The sequence below is a fragment of the Sus scrofa genome, chromosome 3 (assembly GCF_000003025.6).
Source record: "Sus scrofa isolate TJ Tabasco breed Duroc chromosome 3, Sscrofa11.1, whole genome shotgun sequence".
In the NCBI taxonomy this organism is placed as follows: domain Eukaryota; kingdom Metazoa; phylum Chordata; class Mammalia; order Artiodactyla; family Suidae; genus Sus; species Sus scrofa.
The window spans coordinates 110127452-110148144 of NC_010445.4; the positions used below are offsets into that span (position 1 = coordinate 110127452).

Genomic DNA, 20693 nt, shown 5'->3' on the forward strand with positions numbered 1-20693 from the left:
AAACCTACATACTAATAAGATAAAAACAAACCAGCCAAAAGAAAAGTGGGCAGTAGACTTGGAAAGGCATGTCATAAAAGAAGAAATGTATGTGATCTATAAACATGAAGACAGACTCAACCTCATTTGTAATCTGAAAAATGCACATTAAAACCACAAGGAGATACAACAGTTACATCCATTAGATGGGCAAAGACTCCTGAATCGAACAAGACCAGTGTTGGTGAGGGGAGGAGCAACAGAGACTTTATCCACTGCCCGCGTGAATGCTCTGACACACCGAGGAAGGGTGAAGATGCAGACAGCCCGTGCCTGGCAATCCTAGACAAACATCTGCAAATGTGCACAACAGCGTAGTTGCTAATAGTTAAAAACAACACGTAACCCAAATATCCATCAAATATAGGATCAACAATGTCTTTTAATGGAACACTAAATAACAAAATAGCGAACAAGAAAAACTAAACATATTATTTATTGACATATCGACATATGGGGGACAGACATAAAGAAAACCAAGGGAATAACTCACATAAAATTCAAGAAGCATAAGCCAAGGACAGGGTATATGAAAAGGGAGGCAGATGAGACAGGGGGATAATATTCAAGTGTCTCTACAGTCCACACCGATAATCATCTTCTTTAGCTATAGCACGGGTAAGAGATGTTGCTTTATGGTTCATAAACTATACAGACATATTTCACACACTCTTGTGTATACACAGACACTCCACAATAAAAATTTTTCAAGGAATAAAAGCAAAGGACTAATGGTTGGGAATATAAAACTGTGTAATCTTACCAGGATAAGAATGATTCTGTTTATTTGAAGAAATTTCTGAAAGCGTATCCAAGGAGTCTGTTACTCTGTGAACAAAACACGTAAAGCAAATGTCATCAGAAGTAGCTGGTCTTCAGATTTAAGACTGGCACCTAACTGAGCGTTTCAAAGCCAATGGTTATTTCTTATTTCACTCATTTGGCAAACATTTACTGAGCATCTATTATGAGCCAGGAATGAACTTCAATCTAGCACCAGAAACAGGCAAAAATTTGACAGAAGAGGCCTTTGTTGTGTGAGGATAATTAATACAGAAAAGACAACTTCAAAGTAATTCTTTTCATTGCAAACAGGGGCATGACTTTGTTTCTTTGAAGCTTTATCTTCGAAGATGAAACTAAAAAAATGTGAAAAGTTTGTGTTAAATTTAACAAATGTTAAATTTGTCAGATTTAAATGTTACAATTATAGTAAAAGCATCACATTTTTATATTAAAAAATATCAGCTGAGGCTATGCATATATATGATTTTTCTGATAAAACTGTTCGCCTAATACAATTCAACATCTTTTATTTTATACTTGACTTTGAGCACAATCATGAAGGTCACTTTCCCAACAAGTCTTTTTTTTATATATACAAATCATTCTTTATGTTTAAAAAGCCAATCCTAAGCCATTCTCATTTTCTTCCAATTGTTTACTGACCTAAAGCCTTCATTCTGTCAATCACTTGCGCCAGCACACCTTGTTACCATCAAGAAATCCTGCAACTCTTGCAATATTTGCGATTTCATCTTGCAATTCACATGCATCATTTTTACATACTATATAACATACAGCAATCAATGAGAGACTAATGAAAGCAAAGAATATGACTTGATGAAGAGGACAGACACTTGAATTAAGTTGTGATGGAGAGTTGAGAACTTAATTCTAGAAGTGATCAGTTCATTAGTAATAAGTACCTAATGGCATGAACTAAAAATAAGAAAATTACCACTATGCTGATAAAAACCACTTGAGCAAAAAATAGATAGACAGACAGATAGATAGACAGATAATGATTCGATCAAGTCAGTGAGTCTCAGAATTTCTCTAAAGAAACAGTGGTTGATATATATATGTTAACAGAAGAAAAAGTATTAACTACATAGATGATAGATGAGTGACAGCAGAAAGCCATCCAGTAGAGGAAATAACCTGTGCAAAGGTTCTGGGACAGGAGGCACATTTTTTTTTTTAATGGAAATGTTAAAAACAGCTCAGTTACAATCTGCGGATTGTAAGGTGCAATGTAAGGTGAAGCTGTGATGGTCACCACGGAATGGACTGTTCTCAAGAGTCCCTAGTTTAAAATTCTTCTTTCTTAAAGATCAGTGGTGTCTTTAAAGAGCTCCAAAGCTGGTTTAAATTAGAAACTCCTCAAAATCAGGCACCATGTCTGTTTTATTTGCTTATAGAATGCCTAGCACAGCACAAAGTGCTAAAAGACACTTAATAGTATTTGATGATGATGAATGAGACAATCAGAAGATGACAGGAAGACAGCTGGATAGAGACAGCAGTTCATTTAGAGAGAGAGCCCTGCTTCTTCTAAGACAAGGAGGCTGCTTTTAGATGAATCACCTTAAGGAAGACCAAATAGATGGCAAAAAAAAAATTAAAAAGTAAAAAATATGTGTGCCATAAACAAAGCAAGAAAAAGAAGATAAAGCCAGGAGAGAGAAAGTGGCTTTACAATGTAACAAAGAAGGAAGCTGTTACAGCATTAAAAAAAAAAAAAAAAAAAAAAAAAACTGAATGGGATTTAATCAATATTTACTGTGCCTACAACATGCCAAACTATGTTCTTTGAGTCATTAAACATGAAACAAAGAACTCCAGTCCTCATGACTAAGAGACAAATAAAACTTTTAAGAGGCTGTAGCAATGTGTTAATGAAGATTTGTTCAAAGTAATATGAGAATCCAGAAGGCTGACTGGGGATTCAGTATGGATTTCATTCCCAAATCAATCTAGAAGATATTGGTCCTGAAGAAAGTCACTGAGCCTCTTTTAACCAGTATAAGGTAATGGTTAAGAGCACACATTCTTATTCTAGACTACCTGGGCTCAAATCCCCACTAGCTAGGGAGCTGTGCACAATTACACAGCTCACTTAACCTCTCTGTGCCTTACTTTCCCCACCTGTGAAACAGGGATCATTACAGTACCTGACACACAGGACTGCTGCAGGGAGTAAATCAAACAGTGCCAACACATGTAAGTGCTATTAGCTATGACCTCTTTTTCTTCATTTACAAAGTAACTACCAAAAACCCCCTGGCAAACTGCAAGGGTTAGGAGAAAACGACAACAAAATCGCAAACCTGGGCTAAGTCTGGCTCCACCATTAACAAGCATGAGAGAGCAAAATACCCCAGCCCGAACTTGCAGCCCTGACACAAGGGTTATTTTGAGCTGAAGACATCTGAAAATCAACCAATGCAGGAAGGGGCTATCTCTGAATTCCCTTTATCTGCATAAACAGATCTTCAAAAAAAAAAAAAGAACTCAATTGTCATAAATGCCCTCCCCCCCCAAGGGGTTTCATCAAGCGGGGAAGACTGACTCTCATCACAGGAGGAAAGACGAGGAGTTAACATCACACCCAGACAGACACCCCATCCACGTTCCTAAGTGCCCGCTGATCTTCCCTAATCATCACCTGCTCTCCCATTAGTGGCCATTCTCCCCGTTCCTTTCTCCTGTTAGGATGGTCTATCAATTCTCCAATCTCACCAATCTCACCATTCCTTTGGGCGTTCACTGCTTTCTGTGACGCCTCCCTGCACGTAAAATTAAAATTTAATAAAAGCGTATGACTGTTCATCTGCCTGTTGTGAGTTTCATTCACAGACTCCCCCCTCTCCACCAGCTAGTGAACCTAAGATGATAGAGGACAAGTTCCATTCCCTACACTAGCTATAGGGCCTTAGCAAAGTCACTATATCTCTTGCAACTTTTCTTCACCTGCAAAATTGGAATGATCATGATACCTTACACCCGCCAGGTCTGGGGACAGTAATGAAGTACGTGGTGCACAGCTTGTCACTTACTAAATGCTCAATAAATGTGTGTACAGATCCTCCTCAACTTACAATGCAGCTACGTCCCAACAAACCTATCTTCAGCTGAAAACATATTTAAATCTCTGAACCCACTGAACATCACAGGTTAGTCCTGCCCACCTTGTATGTGCTCAGAAGACTTACGTTCGCCTACAGGTGGGCAAGACATCTACCACAAAGCCCTTTTTACAGCAAAATGTTGAATGTCTCCTGTAATTCACTGAATACCGTACTAAAAGTGAAAAACACGCTGTGTGGGTACAGAAAGGTCCTAAGTGTATGGGTTGTTTGCCCTTGTAACCACGAAGCTGACTGGGAGCCGTGGCTCGAGGCCGCTGCCCAGAAGCACGACAGCATATCAGACTGCGTATTGCAAGCCCGGGGAAAACAATCAAAATTCAAAGTTCGACGTACAGTTCTACCAATGATGATTTTTGCACCATCATAACGCCAAGAAATCACGAGCTGAACAATCATAAGTCAGGGACTATCTGTAATTATTCTTATCCAGCTTACCTGACCAAATACTTAGCAGGATCAGATGAAACAACATTTAAGTGAAGGTACTTTCTAAACTGCAAAGTATTACATGTTAAATGCTATCAAATCGTAAATAATAAGAAAAGAATTATATTAAGTACATCATAAAAGAAGAAAATGAACACAAAAATTATATGTAACTGTTCAATGAGAAAAACAAAGTGAAAAGAAAACGGATATAAAAACTGTTAAACTTGCCAGGAGCTAGTCACACAGTCTAGTTGGAAGGGAACGGGACAGGCCTCCCTGAGATGGTAGGTCTGGTCTCATGATTGTGACTACACCATACATGCTATTTCCTATTTAAAGATCAGTATCCCAGTTCCCAGCCACTGGAAAGTTATGCCAAGCCAACTTTCAGCACATGAAGTCATTTCACGTAATGGTACCTGGAATTTCATGAGAACCACTTTCTGCTCAACTTATTTTTTAAAAACCAGACTGAGCCGGTACAAAGGTGTCCTCTCCTCAGAGGAAACACCGAGGAGGTTTATTATCTATAAATCCTTGAAGCTTCACTTCCCCCAAAGATCTACTGCCTATCTATTTTTGAAAACTAAAGAAATCAGAGGAAAAAGCCATTTTGGTTCCATTAGGTTTGTGGGAGAATGAATGGGGTGCCTGCTGGCAGGAAATTTAATGTAGTTAGGATGTGACTGAAGCAATCAGAGAGCATTTTTACTTTTGTTTGCATGACAGATTAAGCTTGCTGCTCTCACTGTTCTTAGCTGCAAACGCCACTTCTAATAGCCTACACATACTCATAGGGTTTGCAAATGAGGAATAAAGGAGGCTTTTAAAATTCCAAATCCTCAGCAAAGCAAATTTAGCTTCCCATGAGCCTTCCCTCCGAAGAAGGTGGTTGGTTAACCCCTTGAAAGAAGACATGGGCTAGAGTCAGTGCACATCTTTATAAAACAAAAAACTGGGGACTCTACTAAAACCCACTGTGCATTACAAAAAGTTCTTGTGAATGAACATAAATTTCATTGTTCTTACCTTTGAACCCTGGATGGGGGAGCAAATATTCCATATCTTGGGGAACAACTAAAATACTGCACACCTCCAACGGAACCATCATTCTTGCCGTGGGGTTTCTCAAGCTCTATTCCATACCAATAGCCTAGAATAAGAACACTGGATTTTAAAAGCAACTTCACTTTATCTAAAAGAGTAAAAAAAAAAAAAAAAAAAAAAAAAAGAAAGAAAGAAAAGCAAAAGAAAAGAAAAGAAAAGAAAAGAAAAAGAAAAGGAGTTCCCATAGTGGCTCAGTAGTTAATGAATCCCACTAGGAACCATGAGGTTTTGGGTTCGATCCCTTGCCTTGCTCAGTGGGTTAACGATCCGACGTTGCCATGAGCTGTGGTGTAGGTTGCAGACGCAGCTCGGATCCCACGTTGCTGCATCTTTGGCGTAGGCTGGCAGCTACAGCTCCGATTAGACCCCTAGCCTGGGAACCTCCATATGCTGCTGGTGCAGCCCTAGAAAAGACCAAAGAATAAAATAAAATAAAATAAAATAAAATAGTTATGCTATTATACAAACCCAAAATCTAGATAGTTTAACATTCTCACAAATAACCCAAATGATGGAAGATCATCATGATCATTAAATTTTCAAATGATAAAATGATAAAACAAACTTTGAAAAATTGAAAAATGAAGCAGAAAATCATTTCACAAGCATAATCGCAGAGTTTCACATTAAGGTTGAAAGATAAAATGCACAAACACAAAGTTGGCGAGGATTAGCTATTATACAAATAGCATATGACCAAAATATATCTAAAAGCTATAATAAGAAGTTGCCCTTAACTCGGTAATATAGTCTGTTTAAAATGAGAGCACAGTAGTATAATACTGAGATGCATAAATCATAAAATGAATATGCAAGCTTTTCATTTTACTCTCCTAATATTAGAATACCACAAACAGCTCTTAAATAATTAAAGAGGGACAAAAATAATATGAGAAACATGACTGGTGTTTGACTTCACTGGTGACGCTTTCATTTTTCTACTACTCAGGACAAAAAAAAAAAAAAAAAAAAAAGCCATTTTTAACCTAAATGAAAAGATTTAGGGTAGCTAATAGGAAGAATTTTCTAAAAGGCTTTTAAGTATCTTAAAAGGTCCATCTGAGGAGAGTAATAGGATTTCCTTTTCTAGAGAGCATAAAATTAAAGCAGTAAGGTCACTTTTAGTGTGGTAAATATTAGGTAAATGGACATATACTCCTAGAGTAATGGCTCTGGACGAGCATGCTTCCAGACCTGTTAAAAGGACCCACTAACCCCCTCATTTCTTTTCTACTCATTTTTATTTAAAAGGAGAATGTGGTAGTAATTGTATTTGGTCTCTTAGAATGAGCATCGAATAAAAAAATAAAGATATAGCATTGAGGACCTTATTACTCAGATTAATAGTTCAAAGAGTCAATTATATAACCTCTGAAATGACAACCTAGGAGTTCTTAATGTTTTCCCCCTTACGTTCATGAAGACGACACTTGGATCCATTGTCAACACTGGAGTTTGGGTTGAAAAGACTAATGCAATGCATGTGACTGTCTTTTATACTTAAACCGGCCTCCTGTGCACAAGCAGAGGGATGTATACAAGCCTACTGCTCAGCCAAACTGAAGCTCGGAAAACAGGTCATCCCACCTCTGAACGTTGTTACTCTGGCTGCCACTGTTATTTCTGAGGCCGCCGTTAAAATTTTCCAAGTTTTACTTCCTTCTGCCTTTGATGCTTTCCTATATAACTTTCGCATTTTCCCATTTTAATACACCATATATCGTTGATACATATTCACCATGTAACGCTTAAAAGTGTGTAGCACACGACAGGAAGACATTATGGCAAGAGTTAGCAATAGTGACCATGCCCTGTCTGACAGTGGTGAAGAACAGACATCTTCCCATCTAAATGGCAATTTGGGGAGTCCCCACTGTGGCTCAGTGGTAACGAACCCAACTAGTATCTGTGAGGATGAGGGTTTGATCCCTGGCCTCGCTCAGTGGGTTAAGGACCTGGTGTTGCCATAGCTGTGGCTTAGGTTGCAACTGCAGCTTGGATCTGATTCCTGGCCCAGGAACTCCATATGCTGCAGGGTGGCAAAAAAAAAAAAAAAAAAAAAAAAAAAAGTCAACCTATTAACCAAACAATTAAGTGTATCCAAATGAACTGAACCATTCAAGTCTTGTTTTATATAATCAGAGAAAGGAAACTATGGAAAAATAACCTACCTTTGGGCTTTTATTTAAGAACTATATTAAGAACATTCTAACTAATCTCAATTACTACCTGGGGCCCTAAGAGAGACACAAACTTCTAAAATATATGTAACATATTTCCAATCAATTAGTTGGACTGCAATTATAAACAGCACTAATGAAACAAGCATGCCTTGGGAGAAAATTCTCCATGTTTCTGCATGTCTCAAGGACAGAGGCACTGACCCTCTTTTCATGGGTGTCTGCAGAGAGGACAGCCTTGGAGGGCAGAGACAGTCTCCCCACAACACAAAAGACTTTATACTGTCTAGTATAAAGTTTAGACTCCTTAAGCTCGGGGCTCCACTCCTGCAGCATAAACCACTGGGTGTGCACCTATTAGCAGGCCCTCTCTCTCTTACCCTCTGGGAACTGGGGCTCAGGAAACAAACACAAGAAAATAAGGCCACACTGGCTACTGTGACTGCTAAGAGCACTGAGGGCCAGTCTCCGACCCAGGAGCCTAGCATCTTCTGCCAGCATCCAGGGGGCTGCAGCAATCTAGCATGTTAGGTTGCAGATGGGCTAAAATCTCAGATCCTCCAGAGTTCTTGACTGGATGCTACAAACTTAAAATAAATAAATAAATAAATAAAAATTTTAAAAAATCAGTGTTCTAGGTAACCTTTTCCTAAAATGCTGCAATGCCACCGTGTGTCAAAACAGCATACTGCTATTTAAAACATACAAACAGGATTTATTCAACTGCCTTCTATTTGAAATTATAATCACTGAAAATACAAAAGATACATAATCTTTGCTTTTGGAAGCACAACATTAAGTCTAGATTGGAAGGAATATATAAATACACAAACATGCATTTTTCAGGTCCCAGGGTATGCAAAACCTTTTTTCATTTTCCTTTGAACCCCTTTGCTTTTTTCTCCAAGCCACTCTGTGAAAGCTATATGCAGTAAACTCATTATCTACTCCTGTTAACGATTATCCTTAGCACAAATCTAATCCTAAAATGTTTTCTCTGTTACTTAGCACACTTGGCAATCCATGAGAGCAGAACTGGAGAGTAATAACTAATTTTAACATTAGATAATTTAAAATACAATTGGCAGAAAAAATTCATGAATAACAGTCAACCTGAGTCAAATGAGTCTGCATTTTAATCAACGTTTTACATTTTTCTGTGCCACAGCTGCCATTCTTAAGAACTGTTCATCGAGAATTCTCTGTAAGTCAATTTCATTTACACGTAACATTTTAGACCTTTTGTATTCCAAAGGATTCAAGTTAGGCAAAGAATATACAGATGAGTTACCTGGAGCAAAGTTTGTTGTCCCAAAGAACTTAATGGTTCCAATTCTCTGGCCTACCACCAACACCCTATCTCCAAGGCGGAGTTCTCCTTCACAACTCGTACTATTTGCTATAGATGTTGCTGAGGAATTCAAACCTGTTTGGGGTTGGTGGGGGAAGGGGGCAGGGCAGGAAAAAAGAAAAAACAAAGGGAAACTCAAAAAGCACATTAGCCAGAAAGTTGCTATGTATTCTAAGCAGTCTCGTTAGTTGGAGATTTCAATACGGGCTATCTTTCCTTAAACACAGCATCTACAGCCTGTATCACACATGTGAGGTCAAGCTGTTCAAAAGACATCTGAAGGGTTTCCTGAGACAGTCATCGCCATGGGAACTTATACATGATTCCTGACGAGGTATCAGCTTTATCCCAACCTCCTGGGGGCATCCTCTACTAGAACAGAGGTCAGCACATCTTTTCTGTCAAGGACTACAGAGTAAATCTTTTAGGCTTTGCAAGCCATACTACTCTGTCACAACCACTCAACAGCGGACAGAGACAAAAGGGGCACGTGTTCCAATAAAACTTCATTTACAAAAATAGGTGATAGGTTGGATTGGGCCCATGGGCTGCCAATTCCTGTTATAGTAAAATGCTAGAATCATAGTAGGTCAGTGGGGCTCAGAGTAAACGGTACATATAGAAATGCACTCCAAAGTGAAATTGCTGCAAGAGTCCAACTGCCCCAAATTGATTTCTTATTAGAAACAGGGAGTTCCCATTGTGGCACAACAGAAACCAATCCCACTAGTATCCATGAGGATGCAGGTTCGATCCTGGCCTTGCTCAGTGGGTCGGGGATCTGGTGTTGCTGTGAGCTGTGGTGTAGGTAACAGATGCAGCTTGGATCCCACGTCACTGTGGCTGTGGTGTAGGCCGGCAGCTGTAGTTCTGATTTTACCTCTGGTCTGGGAACTTCCACATGCCATGGATACGGCCCTAAAAAAAAAAAAAAGAAAAGAAAAAAGAAAAGAAGCAAAACCACTCGCTCCTCTCCTGGATTCAAACCTAAACCCTGAAAGGCCACTACTGAACATCAAAAGCCCTAGAGAGATGCTGTCTAGAAAGCTATCCAATTGTAACAGAGACGAGGTGGGCTGTGACAGATCCGAGTGGCTGTCACCTGGGAAGGCCTAGGGAGCCCTGCAGAGGGTGTGGGATAGAGAGTAAGTGATACTGTTAACAGAGAGACATTAAAAACACAGCCACAAACCTACGGAGAAGATCTGCATACAGTGTGTACGGAAAAGTCCTAGCCCCTCATGGTAACTAACTTAACGTTTCCCAAGCACTTCACAATTTACAAAGTGCTTTTCTTGAGAATTATAATCATAGATCAGATGCACACTCAGGGATTAACCAAGATACGGTGTTCACAGGTAGTAGGGGCACACCTGGCTTAAAACCCGGACCCTGTGACCAGAACCCCTCACGTCTGTCCCCACGCTGTTTGCAGACAACAGACCAGGAGAGCAAGTTCTACAGGGGATATAATGGGGCTGAGCTCACAGGCTTCCTCCACACCCTCTCCCTTCCCTCAATCCCTTCTTTCTGGGCCTTTTTCTCCTGAATTCTTTGCCCTAACTTCCCAATAACGGCAGCCTTCGGCTCCCTCACGCGCAGATCCAGCCACTCGCTCCAGAGGAGATGCCTCTGGGGCTCCCACAGGGACGTTCTCTCACGCGTCTCCCATTCTCTCTCCCTCCCTTTAAAGAGATCCTCTTTCTCACGTGAATTGATAACTCATTTCATCTTCACTATTATTTAAGTCTACCAACCCCCAAATTTACAAAAAGAAAAAAAAAAAAAGGTTACATATGTAGGCACACTGGAACTACTTTACTTGAGGGGTGAAAAAGACAATTCTGTACCCACACACACAAATGTCAAAATCAAGTCACTATCAAAAGCCCAAATTCGAAATAAAGGCGGCCTTATTAAGAGGTGAATAAAAGGAGGACAGACAGAACCGTGACATCACCGCAACGACTCTCCTCTGTTCCTCACAGCATTCAAGGGAAACTAGTTTCAGGGAAAGGGAAATCTAGTCAGAAAATAAATATTCCCGGTAAACAATTCAAGCAAAACTTCCACGTTCTCCACTTTCAGAGTCTCAACTTCTTTATTTTTATTTTTTATTTTTTGCCTTTTTCTTTTTTTAGGGCTGCACCCGTGGCATATGGAGGTTCCCAGGCTAGGGGCTGAATCGGAGGTATAGCTGCCGGCCTACACCTCAGTCACAGCAACGCCAGATCCAAGCCGCATCTACGACCTGCATCACGGCTCACGGCAACGCCGGATCCTTAGTCCACTGAGAGAGGCCAGGGATTAAACCTGCGTCCTCATGAATGCCAGTCAGATCCACTTCTGCTGAGCCATGGCAGGAACTCCCAGTCTCAACTTTTAAGTTTATTATGTCAGTGTTTCTGCTGAGGATTTGTTTGAGTTTTCCCCCCCCGTATAATAAAGTATCTTAAATAGAAAAAAAAAATCTTGTCATGAACATTTTCTATGATAAGATGATGGTTCAGAATAAGTATTAAAAGTATCAGAAAAAGAACCTAGTAATTATTATGAGGCTCATTAAAAACAAGGTACGCCCACAATGGCTCCATTTCCTTTCTGGATAGGTTTGCTGTGCAGGCAAATAAGCAAAGTGCATAAATTCAATATATATATATGTTGATTTCAACAAGAAAAACTGTTTCCTGTGCCTTACACTTAACCGAAGAAATGGTGGGCTGAATGACAGCATGCAGGCTTCATAGAGAACTGGTTATCATTGTCAACGTCTCCTACCCAGTTGTAAACAATGACTTGGCTAAAAATAGAAGAAGCATGCTTTTTAAATAAGAAGATGACATGGAAGTGTGTGGAAAAGCTACATGCAAATCTCAGAGGGACAAAAATTCGAACATTAAGTTAAAGGAACATGAATGTAAAGTCCTGTATGGAGACACAAGATAAAGGCTCTGTCTGAGCTAAAGGTACAGTGTGGTCCCCAAAACCACATGAGCAGCCTCAGACAGGACTTGTACTGAGAGGCAGTGATTCAGCTCTCTACCAGCTGGCCAGGAGGTGTCTGGGGACCCTAGGCAGCATGAGAAAGGGCGAAAGTCCTCAGGATGGAGGCAGGTCCCAGCAGCAGCAGCAGAAAAACATCAGACCAACCTATGGGTGAAGTCCAGGGATGCCACTTGGAAGCTGCCATGGTTCTCCAATGCCAGACCTCCCTAAGCCTCGGATGCCTCATTCATAAACTGAGGGTGAGCATTACAGTACCTACCCCTTAGGTTTATTTACATAAAGTATATAAAATGCCTTTAATAGTACTTGAAATAGCAAATAACATGTCCTAGCACGCTAGTTATTATTATTAGGTTTAGATTAGAAAAGAGGTAAGTAAAGAGAGAGAACAGACCGTATAGTTTCCAGGTATCTGAGGATCTGTCATAAAGTTCTAATGTGAACCCTACAGGGGCTGGAGCCTTAGACACATGAGGAAAAGAAGAAGTCAGTCCAGACAAGGAAAAGAGCAAGAGCATGAGGAGAAAGGCAGAGAGATTCGAGGGTGCTGACCAAGGGGTGGGGGTGGTGGGGTGGGGGGAGCCAGGGAAGGGCAAGTAGTTCAATCTGACGGAAGTAAAGGGTTCCTTCTACACAGTTAAAAAGAGCAAATCTACTTACAAACAAACCAAGATAAAAAACACCAAGAAAGCCTGGTTGAAAAAGCCATAGATACCAGCACTGGCTCTAGACGAGACAGAAGGGCTTTTGCTCATTGTCTTCTTGTTATTGCCACGTGCACTCAGTTTCGTGGGCTGGCTCTGTTTGGGCTCCAAGGAGGATGCAGAAGAGGAGCTGCTGACGGATCCCAGCAGGGTAACTAGAGCAGGTAAAGGAAAAGAACGTGTCACAGGGCGGACAAGGACAAGTGAACCAATGAGAGGCTTTTCCGGGGAAATCCTTCTGAAGCTCTCCACTTAGCTTCCTCAATTGCAGACTCTCCCGTGTTGAATTAAATGCCTGATTTCTTCTAAATATACCATAGTTCATATGTACAAGATTTTATAACCCAAGCGACTTTAGGGACCCAAAGGATCCACACTATCTGATGACAGTCTTACACAGGACAGTGCTGCCACGTGATTGACTTCGACCAGCTCTCTGGAGTCCAGCCACCACGGTCTCTCACCTCTACTTCAGATGCATTGGTAGAATCACATCTTATTTATATAAAAACATTATTAATTGTTTTAAGGTCATAAAAACTTAATATTAACATGTTTTGTGTTCACCTAAAGGCAAGCAGGAATACTTCTGAATTTTCTATTCATGCTCTATTCACCCAATGACTTGATAGCTAAAGACAACTTTAAATATTTTTATCTAGCCACCTACACTATGGAATTTCCTTTTATTCTCTTAATCTAGTTTAGTACTTTTTTTTTTTTTTTGGTCTTTTTTTCTTTGTAGGGCCACATCCGAGGCCTATGGAGGTTTCCAGACTAAGGGTCAAATCAGAGCTACAGCTGCAGGCCTATGCCACAACCACAGCAATGACAGATCCTTAACCCACTGAGCAAGGCTTGGAATCGAACCCATGTCCCCCTGGATACTAGTCAGGTTTGTTAACCACTGAGCCATGATGGGAACTCCTAGCCCAATACTTTTCTAATTTAGTTGTGTATGTAAGAATCAAAACAAAAGATTTTATTCAAAAAATATATGTACCTTATTATGAGTTGCTTAGGGGATTTTCAAGGGTAAATTTTTACTGTAATGATTTTTTCCTTACAAATTTTATTTTTTATTACTTAATGAATTTTATTACATTTACATGTGTACAACAATCATCTCAACCAAATTTTATAGCATGTCCATCCCAAACCCTCAAACTTTAAAATTTAGCCTAATATAAGCTATATCACTATTCTATTTCTTTTTATGGCCAAATCTGTGGCATATGGAAGTTCCCGGACTAGGGGCTGAATCGGAGCTGCAGTGGCAGGTCTACACTGCAGTTTATAGCAACACTGGATCCTTAACCCACTGAGCGAGGCCAGGGGTTGAACCTGCATCCTCAAGGACACTATGTCTGGTTCTTAACCCTCTGAGACAAAAAATTGATGGTTTCACTGGTGTGTGCAGGCAAATTCATTATAGAAGACTGCCTATGTAGATAGTGAACATTGGACAAGTAAAAACTTGTGCAAATCATTACAGCAATTATTCATTTAAGTGAGAGTCAGACAGTAATACCTCTCAGTCACTGGTATTCTGAAAATAACTGCCCCAACTATACTCCTTCGAAGTTCTACCAGTAGATTAAATTTTGAGAACAAAAGTTATAAATTATATACCATCTTTCTCTGTTCCAGTTTTCAATTCTTCACCAGGAGGCAATGAAAGTGTTGATTCTGAAGTACTATCTTTTTTTGAAGTCATTAATCCTAGGACACAGAAACAAAACACTTTCAGCAAGAAAGAATTTTGTTTAATGTCAAACATAAAAATGTATTTGTTTTTTAAAAGTACGGACATCCCTCATTATCTAAATCTTATCTACTTCTAAAAACATGTTGGGTAATAAATTCACATATGGAGGGGGCCAATATTTCATTATTTAAAGGAAAAAGAAAATAATGTATTCCTACCCCATCTGAAATCCCCAATTTCTGCAGTATTACTCAAATATCTTTTTTTTTTTTTTGGCTATACCCATGGCACATGGAAGTTCCCAGGCCTGTAAAGTATCTTTTAAACCTATTTTAAAATAAACTAAGACATGGTCAGTTAGCTCAGCTGGTTAGAGCATGGTGCTAATAAAAATCCACCAAGGAACTCAAAATAACATAAAGCATTTAAAACACAGCTATCTATCTGTCTGATACTTAATGTACCCATTAGTGTGTTTGCACAATTCCAGCAGGTAAAGCAAACCTAATACAGCTATGACAGCTGCATACTTGCCAAGACATGCAAAAAACTGATGGTTTCACTGGTGTGTGCAGGCAAATTCAATATAGAAGACTGCCTATGTAGATAGTGAACATTGGGCAAGTAAAAACTTGTGCAAATCATTACAGCAATTATTCATATAAGTGAGAGTCAGACAGTAATACCTCTCTGTCACTGGTATTCTGAAAATAACCGCCCCCAACTCTCACTAGAGCCCACTCTGACCAAAAAAAAAAAAAAAAACAGAAAGAAAGGAGTTCATGAATAATATTCTACTTTATTAGGACCTCTGTTTCAATTCTACAAAACCAAACTATTTCAGTAAGAAGCCTAATGGACTACACTCAGTGTTGAATTCCATCAAACATCCATTCTAATTCTACTCACAAAGCGTTTGGGGGGAGAGCTGAGCTTGGCACTCTGAGTGTCATAAACAAAACAAGCCATGGTCCCAGCCCTAAAGGAAGATCTTTTCAATTTGGTGTGGTGTAAAGACATGAATAACTAAAACATGAAGACATGTTTGATACAAGCGCTAGCATAGAAAGAGGAGACAATAATCATGGTTATAAAGATAAATTAATGCCTCATCGAGACCATCAGATTCCAGTTCATCATCACTGATTATGAGAGAAATGGAAATCAAATGACAAGGAGGGACCACCTCACATAGATCAGAACGGCCGTCCTTAAAAAGTCTACAAATAACAACTGCTGGAGAAGGTGTAAAGAAAATGGAAGGATTGGGAGTCTGAGATTAGCAGATGCAATGGATAAACAACGAGGTCCTACTGTACAGCACAGCGAACTATATTCAGTATCCTGTAATGAACCACAATGGCAAAGAATATATCAAAGTATTTTTTTAAAAGATCACATTCTAATAGGGGTCTTGAGATAGACTTTTCTCAGAGAATATGGTCAGAATGAACTGAGGGTAAGCACTGTGAATGGACAAAAAGGAAAAAAAAAGCCTTAAAGATAAGGTCCAAGAAGGAGGAGTAGCTTGGCTTGGGGACGGGGGAGAAGTAAGATGGGTCATAGTAAAATCTTAGAGGAGGACAGTGCCAGCTAAGGAACCGCGGCCCTTCAGTGAGGAACGAGCCTCTAAGGGGCTTTGAAAAGAAGGGCTGGAGTGAAGAGTCGCAGGTGGATAACATTGCTGGACGTCGAGGTCTGGAAGGAAACTAGACGAGGAAGAGACTGGCCAGGAGGGAGGACAGAAGCACAAGAGCAGAAACCGGATGGAGGGCTGGGTGAGAGAGACTTGGTGAATGCAGCCCACGGAGGAAACTTCTTATTTTCAGTTATATTCTCCAGGTATAAAGTATCCATTTGAGTCTTCAATTTGAATTTTTTGAGATAACTAGAGATTCACAGGCAGTGGTAAAAAGCAGTATTGGGAGATCCTTCGTACATTTTGCCCAGTTTCCCCCAAAGGCGATGTTTTACAAAACTATAGCATAATATCACAACTAGGATACTGACAGTGGTACAATCCACTGATCTCAGATGACCTCAGTTGTGTGTGTGTGCGTGCGTGTGTGTGTGTGTGTGTGTGTGTGTGTGCACGCACATGTGTGTGTGCACAAGCATCATTTGGTTCTTTTTCATATCTTCATGTCTCTGCCAAAATTTTCCATTTGTCTCAAGAGTGTTCATCCTTAATTCTTAGAGGGTTATAATACACTCTTTGAAAATCTTTATCTGATAAACATCCGTGTCATCTCAGGGCGGGTATATTTTGACTGTGTCTTTTTCCTTGAGAGATGTCGAGATTTTCCTGGTTTTTCCTATTTGGAGTAATTTTGGATTGTTTCCTGTACATTATGACTATTCCCTTCACAGGACTCCGGATCTTATTTCAGTCCTACAGAGAATGTTGATTAGTTTTGTTCTGTTTGAGCAGGCACTCAACAGTTAGCAGGCAGTTCGGTTCAGGCTGGAAGTCCCTACCTACCTTCTGTGACTGTGGTTCCAACATCACAAAGCCTATGGGGACAGTTGCCAAAGCCTATTTGGGCCCTGTCTCCTGTGTTGTGCCACCCAGCGGTCAGGCTGAGACCTGGGCAGTGGTCTGTGCGGGAGACCCTAACCTGGGAGTAAGCCCACCCTTCTGACGTCACTTTCTTGAGCTCCCTCTCACCACGGTCTCCCTGACATTTTCCTCTTCCCGGGGGCACTCCTTGCTGATACTCTGGGAAGGATGCCTAGGCTTTCATTTCCCTTCTCTGTCATATAATCTTTTGACACTGACTCTGCCTATGGGGTCAAGCAGTGAGAAAAGAGAAGGAAAATGAATGATGATTCTATCCATGTTCTTGGGACCACAGTTTCTGCGGCCAGAGATAAGGGTTCCCTTCCCGTGGGGTTTAGGTGCCTGGCCAGCCCTGCCACTATTACAGCATGCGGGGCTGCCTAGGGACTGGGGGTAGGGGAAGAGCCAAAGTAATCAAAAAAGGAAACGGGATTTCTTCCACTTTCTATCTAGTAAGAGACCCCTTTTCTGCTCCTCAGACCAAAAATAGAGGGCTTCTCTTTGAGCTTTCTTTCCGTATCTGCTGTGCGCTTCTGGGTTTAAGGTTAAAAGGATACCATTTACAAGAGCATCAAAAGGATAAAGTACCTGGGAATTGAGCTAATAAAACAAGTACAAAATATCTATAGAGAACATTATAAAATTTTACTGAGTTTTTTTTTTTTTTTTTTTTAATGGCTGCACCTGTGGCACATGGAAGCTCTCAAGCCAGGGATTGAACCTGAGCCGTAGCTGTGACCTATGGCTCAGCTGTGGCAATGCCAGATCCTTTAATCTGCTGTGGCAGACCAGGGATTGAACCCAAGCCTCCACAGTGACCTGAGAGGCTGCAGTTGGATTCTTAACTCACTGAGCCTCAGCAGGTACTGCTTACTGAGATATTTTTAAAGGACTTAAGTAAATAAAGCAATATCCCAAGCTTATAATTAAAAGACTGGATATTATAAAGATGTCAGTTCTTCTCAAATTGATTTAAGGTTTAAGTGTAATACCAATTAAAACTTCAAAAAATCCTATTTTTTGACTATTTATTTGTCTAGAAGTTAACTTTCTCTTAAGGAACAAAAATAACTTTAATTTTGTGAAAAGCCCTTTTTTTGAGATGTAATTCCAGTTTGTCCTTGCAAAATAATATTTTCTTACCCTAGGTATATATTTATCACCTTCTTTATTTTTTTAGTTGACATACAATATTATATTAGTTTCAGGTGTACAGCATAGTGATTCAGCATTCATAGCCATTATAAACTGATCACAGTAAGTCTAGCTACCACCTGTCACTACAAAGTTATTACAATATTATTGACTGTATTCCCTCTGCTATACAGTCTATCACTGTAAAGGATCTTACAGCTAGAAGTTGGTGTCTCTCAATCTTCTTCACCTATTTTGCTCAACTCTCCACTCTTCTCTCAACAGATTTTTTTTAAAGAAACTTAACAGCTTATTTTAAAATTTATATGGAAGTATGATTTATATAGGCCAAACAGGAAAGATACTATTCGAGAATAAGGTAGGAAGCTTTCTTCTACTAGATATAAAGATTCATTTTGCAGGAGTTCCCTGGTGGCAGTTAAGGATTTGGCACTGTCACTGCTGTGGCTCAGGTTTGATCTTAGGCCTGGAAGCCTCTGCGTGCCATGAGTGTGGCTGAAAAATATATACATTAAAAAAAAAAACCCATAGTAATTATGAAGTGCAATATTGATCCAAGGATATTCAAACAGGCCAATGGAACAGTGTAGAAAGGCTAACCAAGTTCTTGGACAAAACCCTTTCATAATGGTAGAAAGCCTTCCTGCTTCAGGTCTTGATAAGTGAGCAAGTATTCATCAAACACCTATTTTGCGCTATGTGCTACAGTGAATACAAAAGTACAAAATACTCTCACAGTACCTTTCAACTTTGAGATTTTGCTAACAGAATTAAAGATCTTCCCAAATAAAGCAATCAGAGGACAAAACCCAAGATAACAAATAGCAACCGGGTGATATGGGTAAGAGAGAATATGAAGTCAGAGGATGCAGAGATCAAAATGAGCTGGGGTCACTGGGAGGATTTCGCGGAGAAACAGGATGTGAGTAAGAGGTAAAGAGGTGGGCCATGGCTCGGCCCTCAAAAGACAGACGTTCAGGATTGCCCTGAGAGAGGATGAGACAAAGTATGAAGGGAGGAGTGAGGGCAACATACACAAAGACAGTGAGACATGACACAGCACAGCTTGAGCATGAAGCAGTGAGAGACCCCATCAGAGAAGCGACTCTGGCGGCCAGTTTCAAGAGGCCCGACTTTTTCTGATAAAGTTGCTAACATTCTTGAATAGGTGAGATACATAAAGCTAGTTGTCCTGTATAAGTATTTATCTGAGGTGTTAATCTAGCTTTGAGGTCAGATTAGAGGGTGATAAAGGTACAGAGATAGAAGAGGAAAAAGGAAGGTACAAATCTGAAATACTGTTGTCAGGAATTAAATGTAAACCAGGCTTTATGAAATTCAGGTTTCGCAGGCAGCCCACCAATAAGTGTGAAGCAGTTTAAATAGAAAGATTCCACAAATAAAATTAAAATGCAAAGAAGGTATCTAACTTTCTCATTTGACCTACCAGTATTTATTTTCGATGTCACATGAGCCACATCAATTTTCTGGGATCTGACGAGAGGTCCAGCTTTTGCAGAGGGAGTGTGTGCTATATTCTTCTTTCGATCTTTGGCTTTACTAATCTTTGAAAGAGGTGCAAAAATTCCTAAAGGAGAAGGCAGAAGTTCGGTTAGTGTTAAGCAATTAAAAGCATTTCAAACAAAGTGACAAGGACAACCATTCAGTAATATAAATCTTTTGCACTCTTCACCTAGTATCTATTAGGTGTCATGTAGTGACAGAGAGGAAAAACAAGACGCAGTTCTTGTCCTCAGAGAGTTTATACTCTAGTTGTCAAGAGTAACAATACACACAATGACTTGAGAAGCACGTAACATAATCAGGCACTGATTGAAATTCAGGGGAAAGAGAAATGAATAGAAGTAGGAGCTTTCATTACAATTATTTCTGACTAAGTGACTGGCAAATAATAGTGCACTATATAGTATAAAAACTATTCTTCCATGTCACTTTTTATCTACAGCTCCTTAGGACATATTTTTTCCCCACATTATAGCTTTTTATGTCCATGTTTTATCTGTCTTTTCCAGATTTCAGAAGACAAAATTCAATCTTACTCATCTCGGCATCCCCCAATGTACCTAATTACAGTAGGGATATAAAACAATCTTTTAGAGTATAAAATATAATCTTCCCCAAGGCCTAGGCCTCAGCTCCTGACAATCAGAAACAATACAGTGTCAATATGTGCAATCTAATAAAAATGATACAATAGAACCTACAAAAAATTTTTTTAATTAAAAAAAAAAGAAACAATACAGTGTCTGTTCAGGAGGGGAAGCATATGGGGCAGGGGAGGGGTTGCCTATTTGCTGCAGCTCGGAGTATAAAATTCCATTAAAAAAGAAGTTTACTCATGTTGCAACAGAAGAAAGGGTGAGGGAAAAAATGTAATTGTAATGTATACATGTAAGGATAACCTGACCCCCTTGCTGTACAGTGGGAAAAAAAAAATTATAAAAAAAAAGAAGTTTATCCAGGCATATAATTCCAGTATAAATAAACACGCATAGACA

At 39.7% G+C, this 20693-nt stretch overlaps 1 protein-coding gene across 3 annotated transcripts in view; it reads right to left on the reverse strand.

Moving 5' to 3' along the window:
• Nucleotides 1-20693, reverse strand: part of CLIP4 (CAP-Gly domain containing linker protein family member 4) — a 70130-nt gene that overhangs the window by 16437 nt on the left and 33000 nt on the right. For all 3 annotated transcript variants that reach the window (XM_021087667.1, XM_021087665.1, XM_021087666.1), the window contains exons 9-14: nucleotides 19622-19762; nucleotides 14384-14473; nucleotides 12763-12906; nucleotides 8982-9116; nucleotides 5433-5556; nucleotides 803-867 (exon numbers count right to left, since the gene is read on the reverse strand). In XM_021087667.1, coding sequence (XP_020943326.1) covers nucleotides 803-867; nucleotides 5433-5556; nucleotides 8982-9116; nucleotides 12763-12906; nucleotides 14384-14473; nucleotides 19622-19762 — 699 coding nt within the window. The remainder of the gene's footprint in view (nucleotides 1-802; nucleotides 868-5432; nucleotides 5557-8981; nucleotides 9117-12762; nucleotides 12907-14383; nucleotides 14474-19621; nucleotides 19763-20693) is intronic.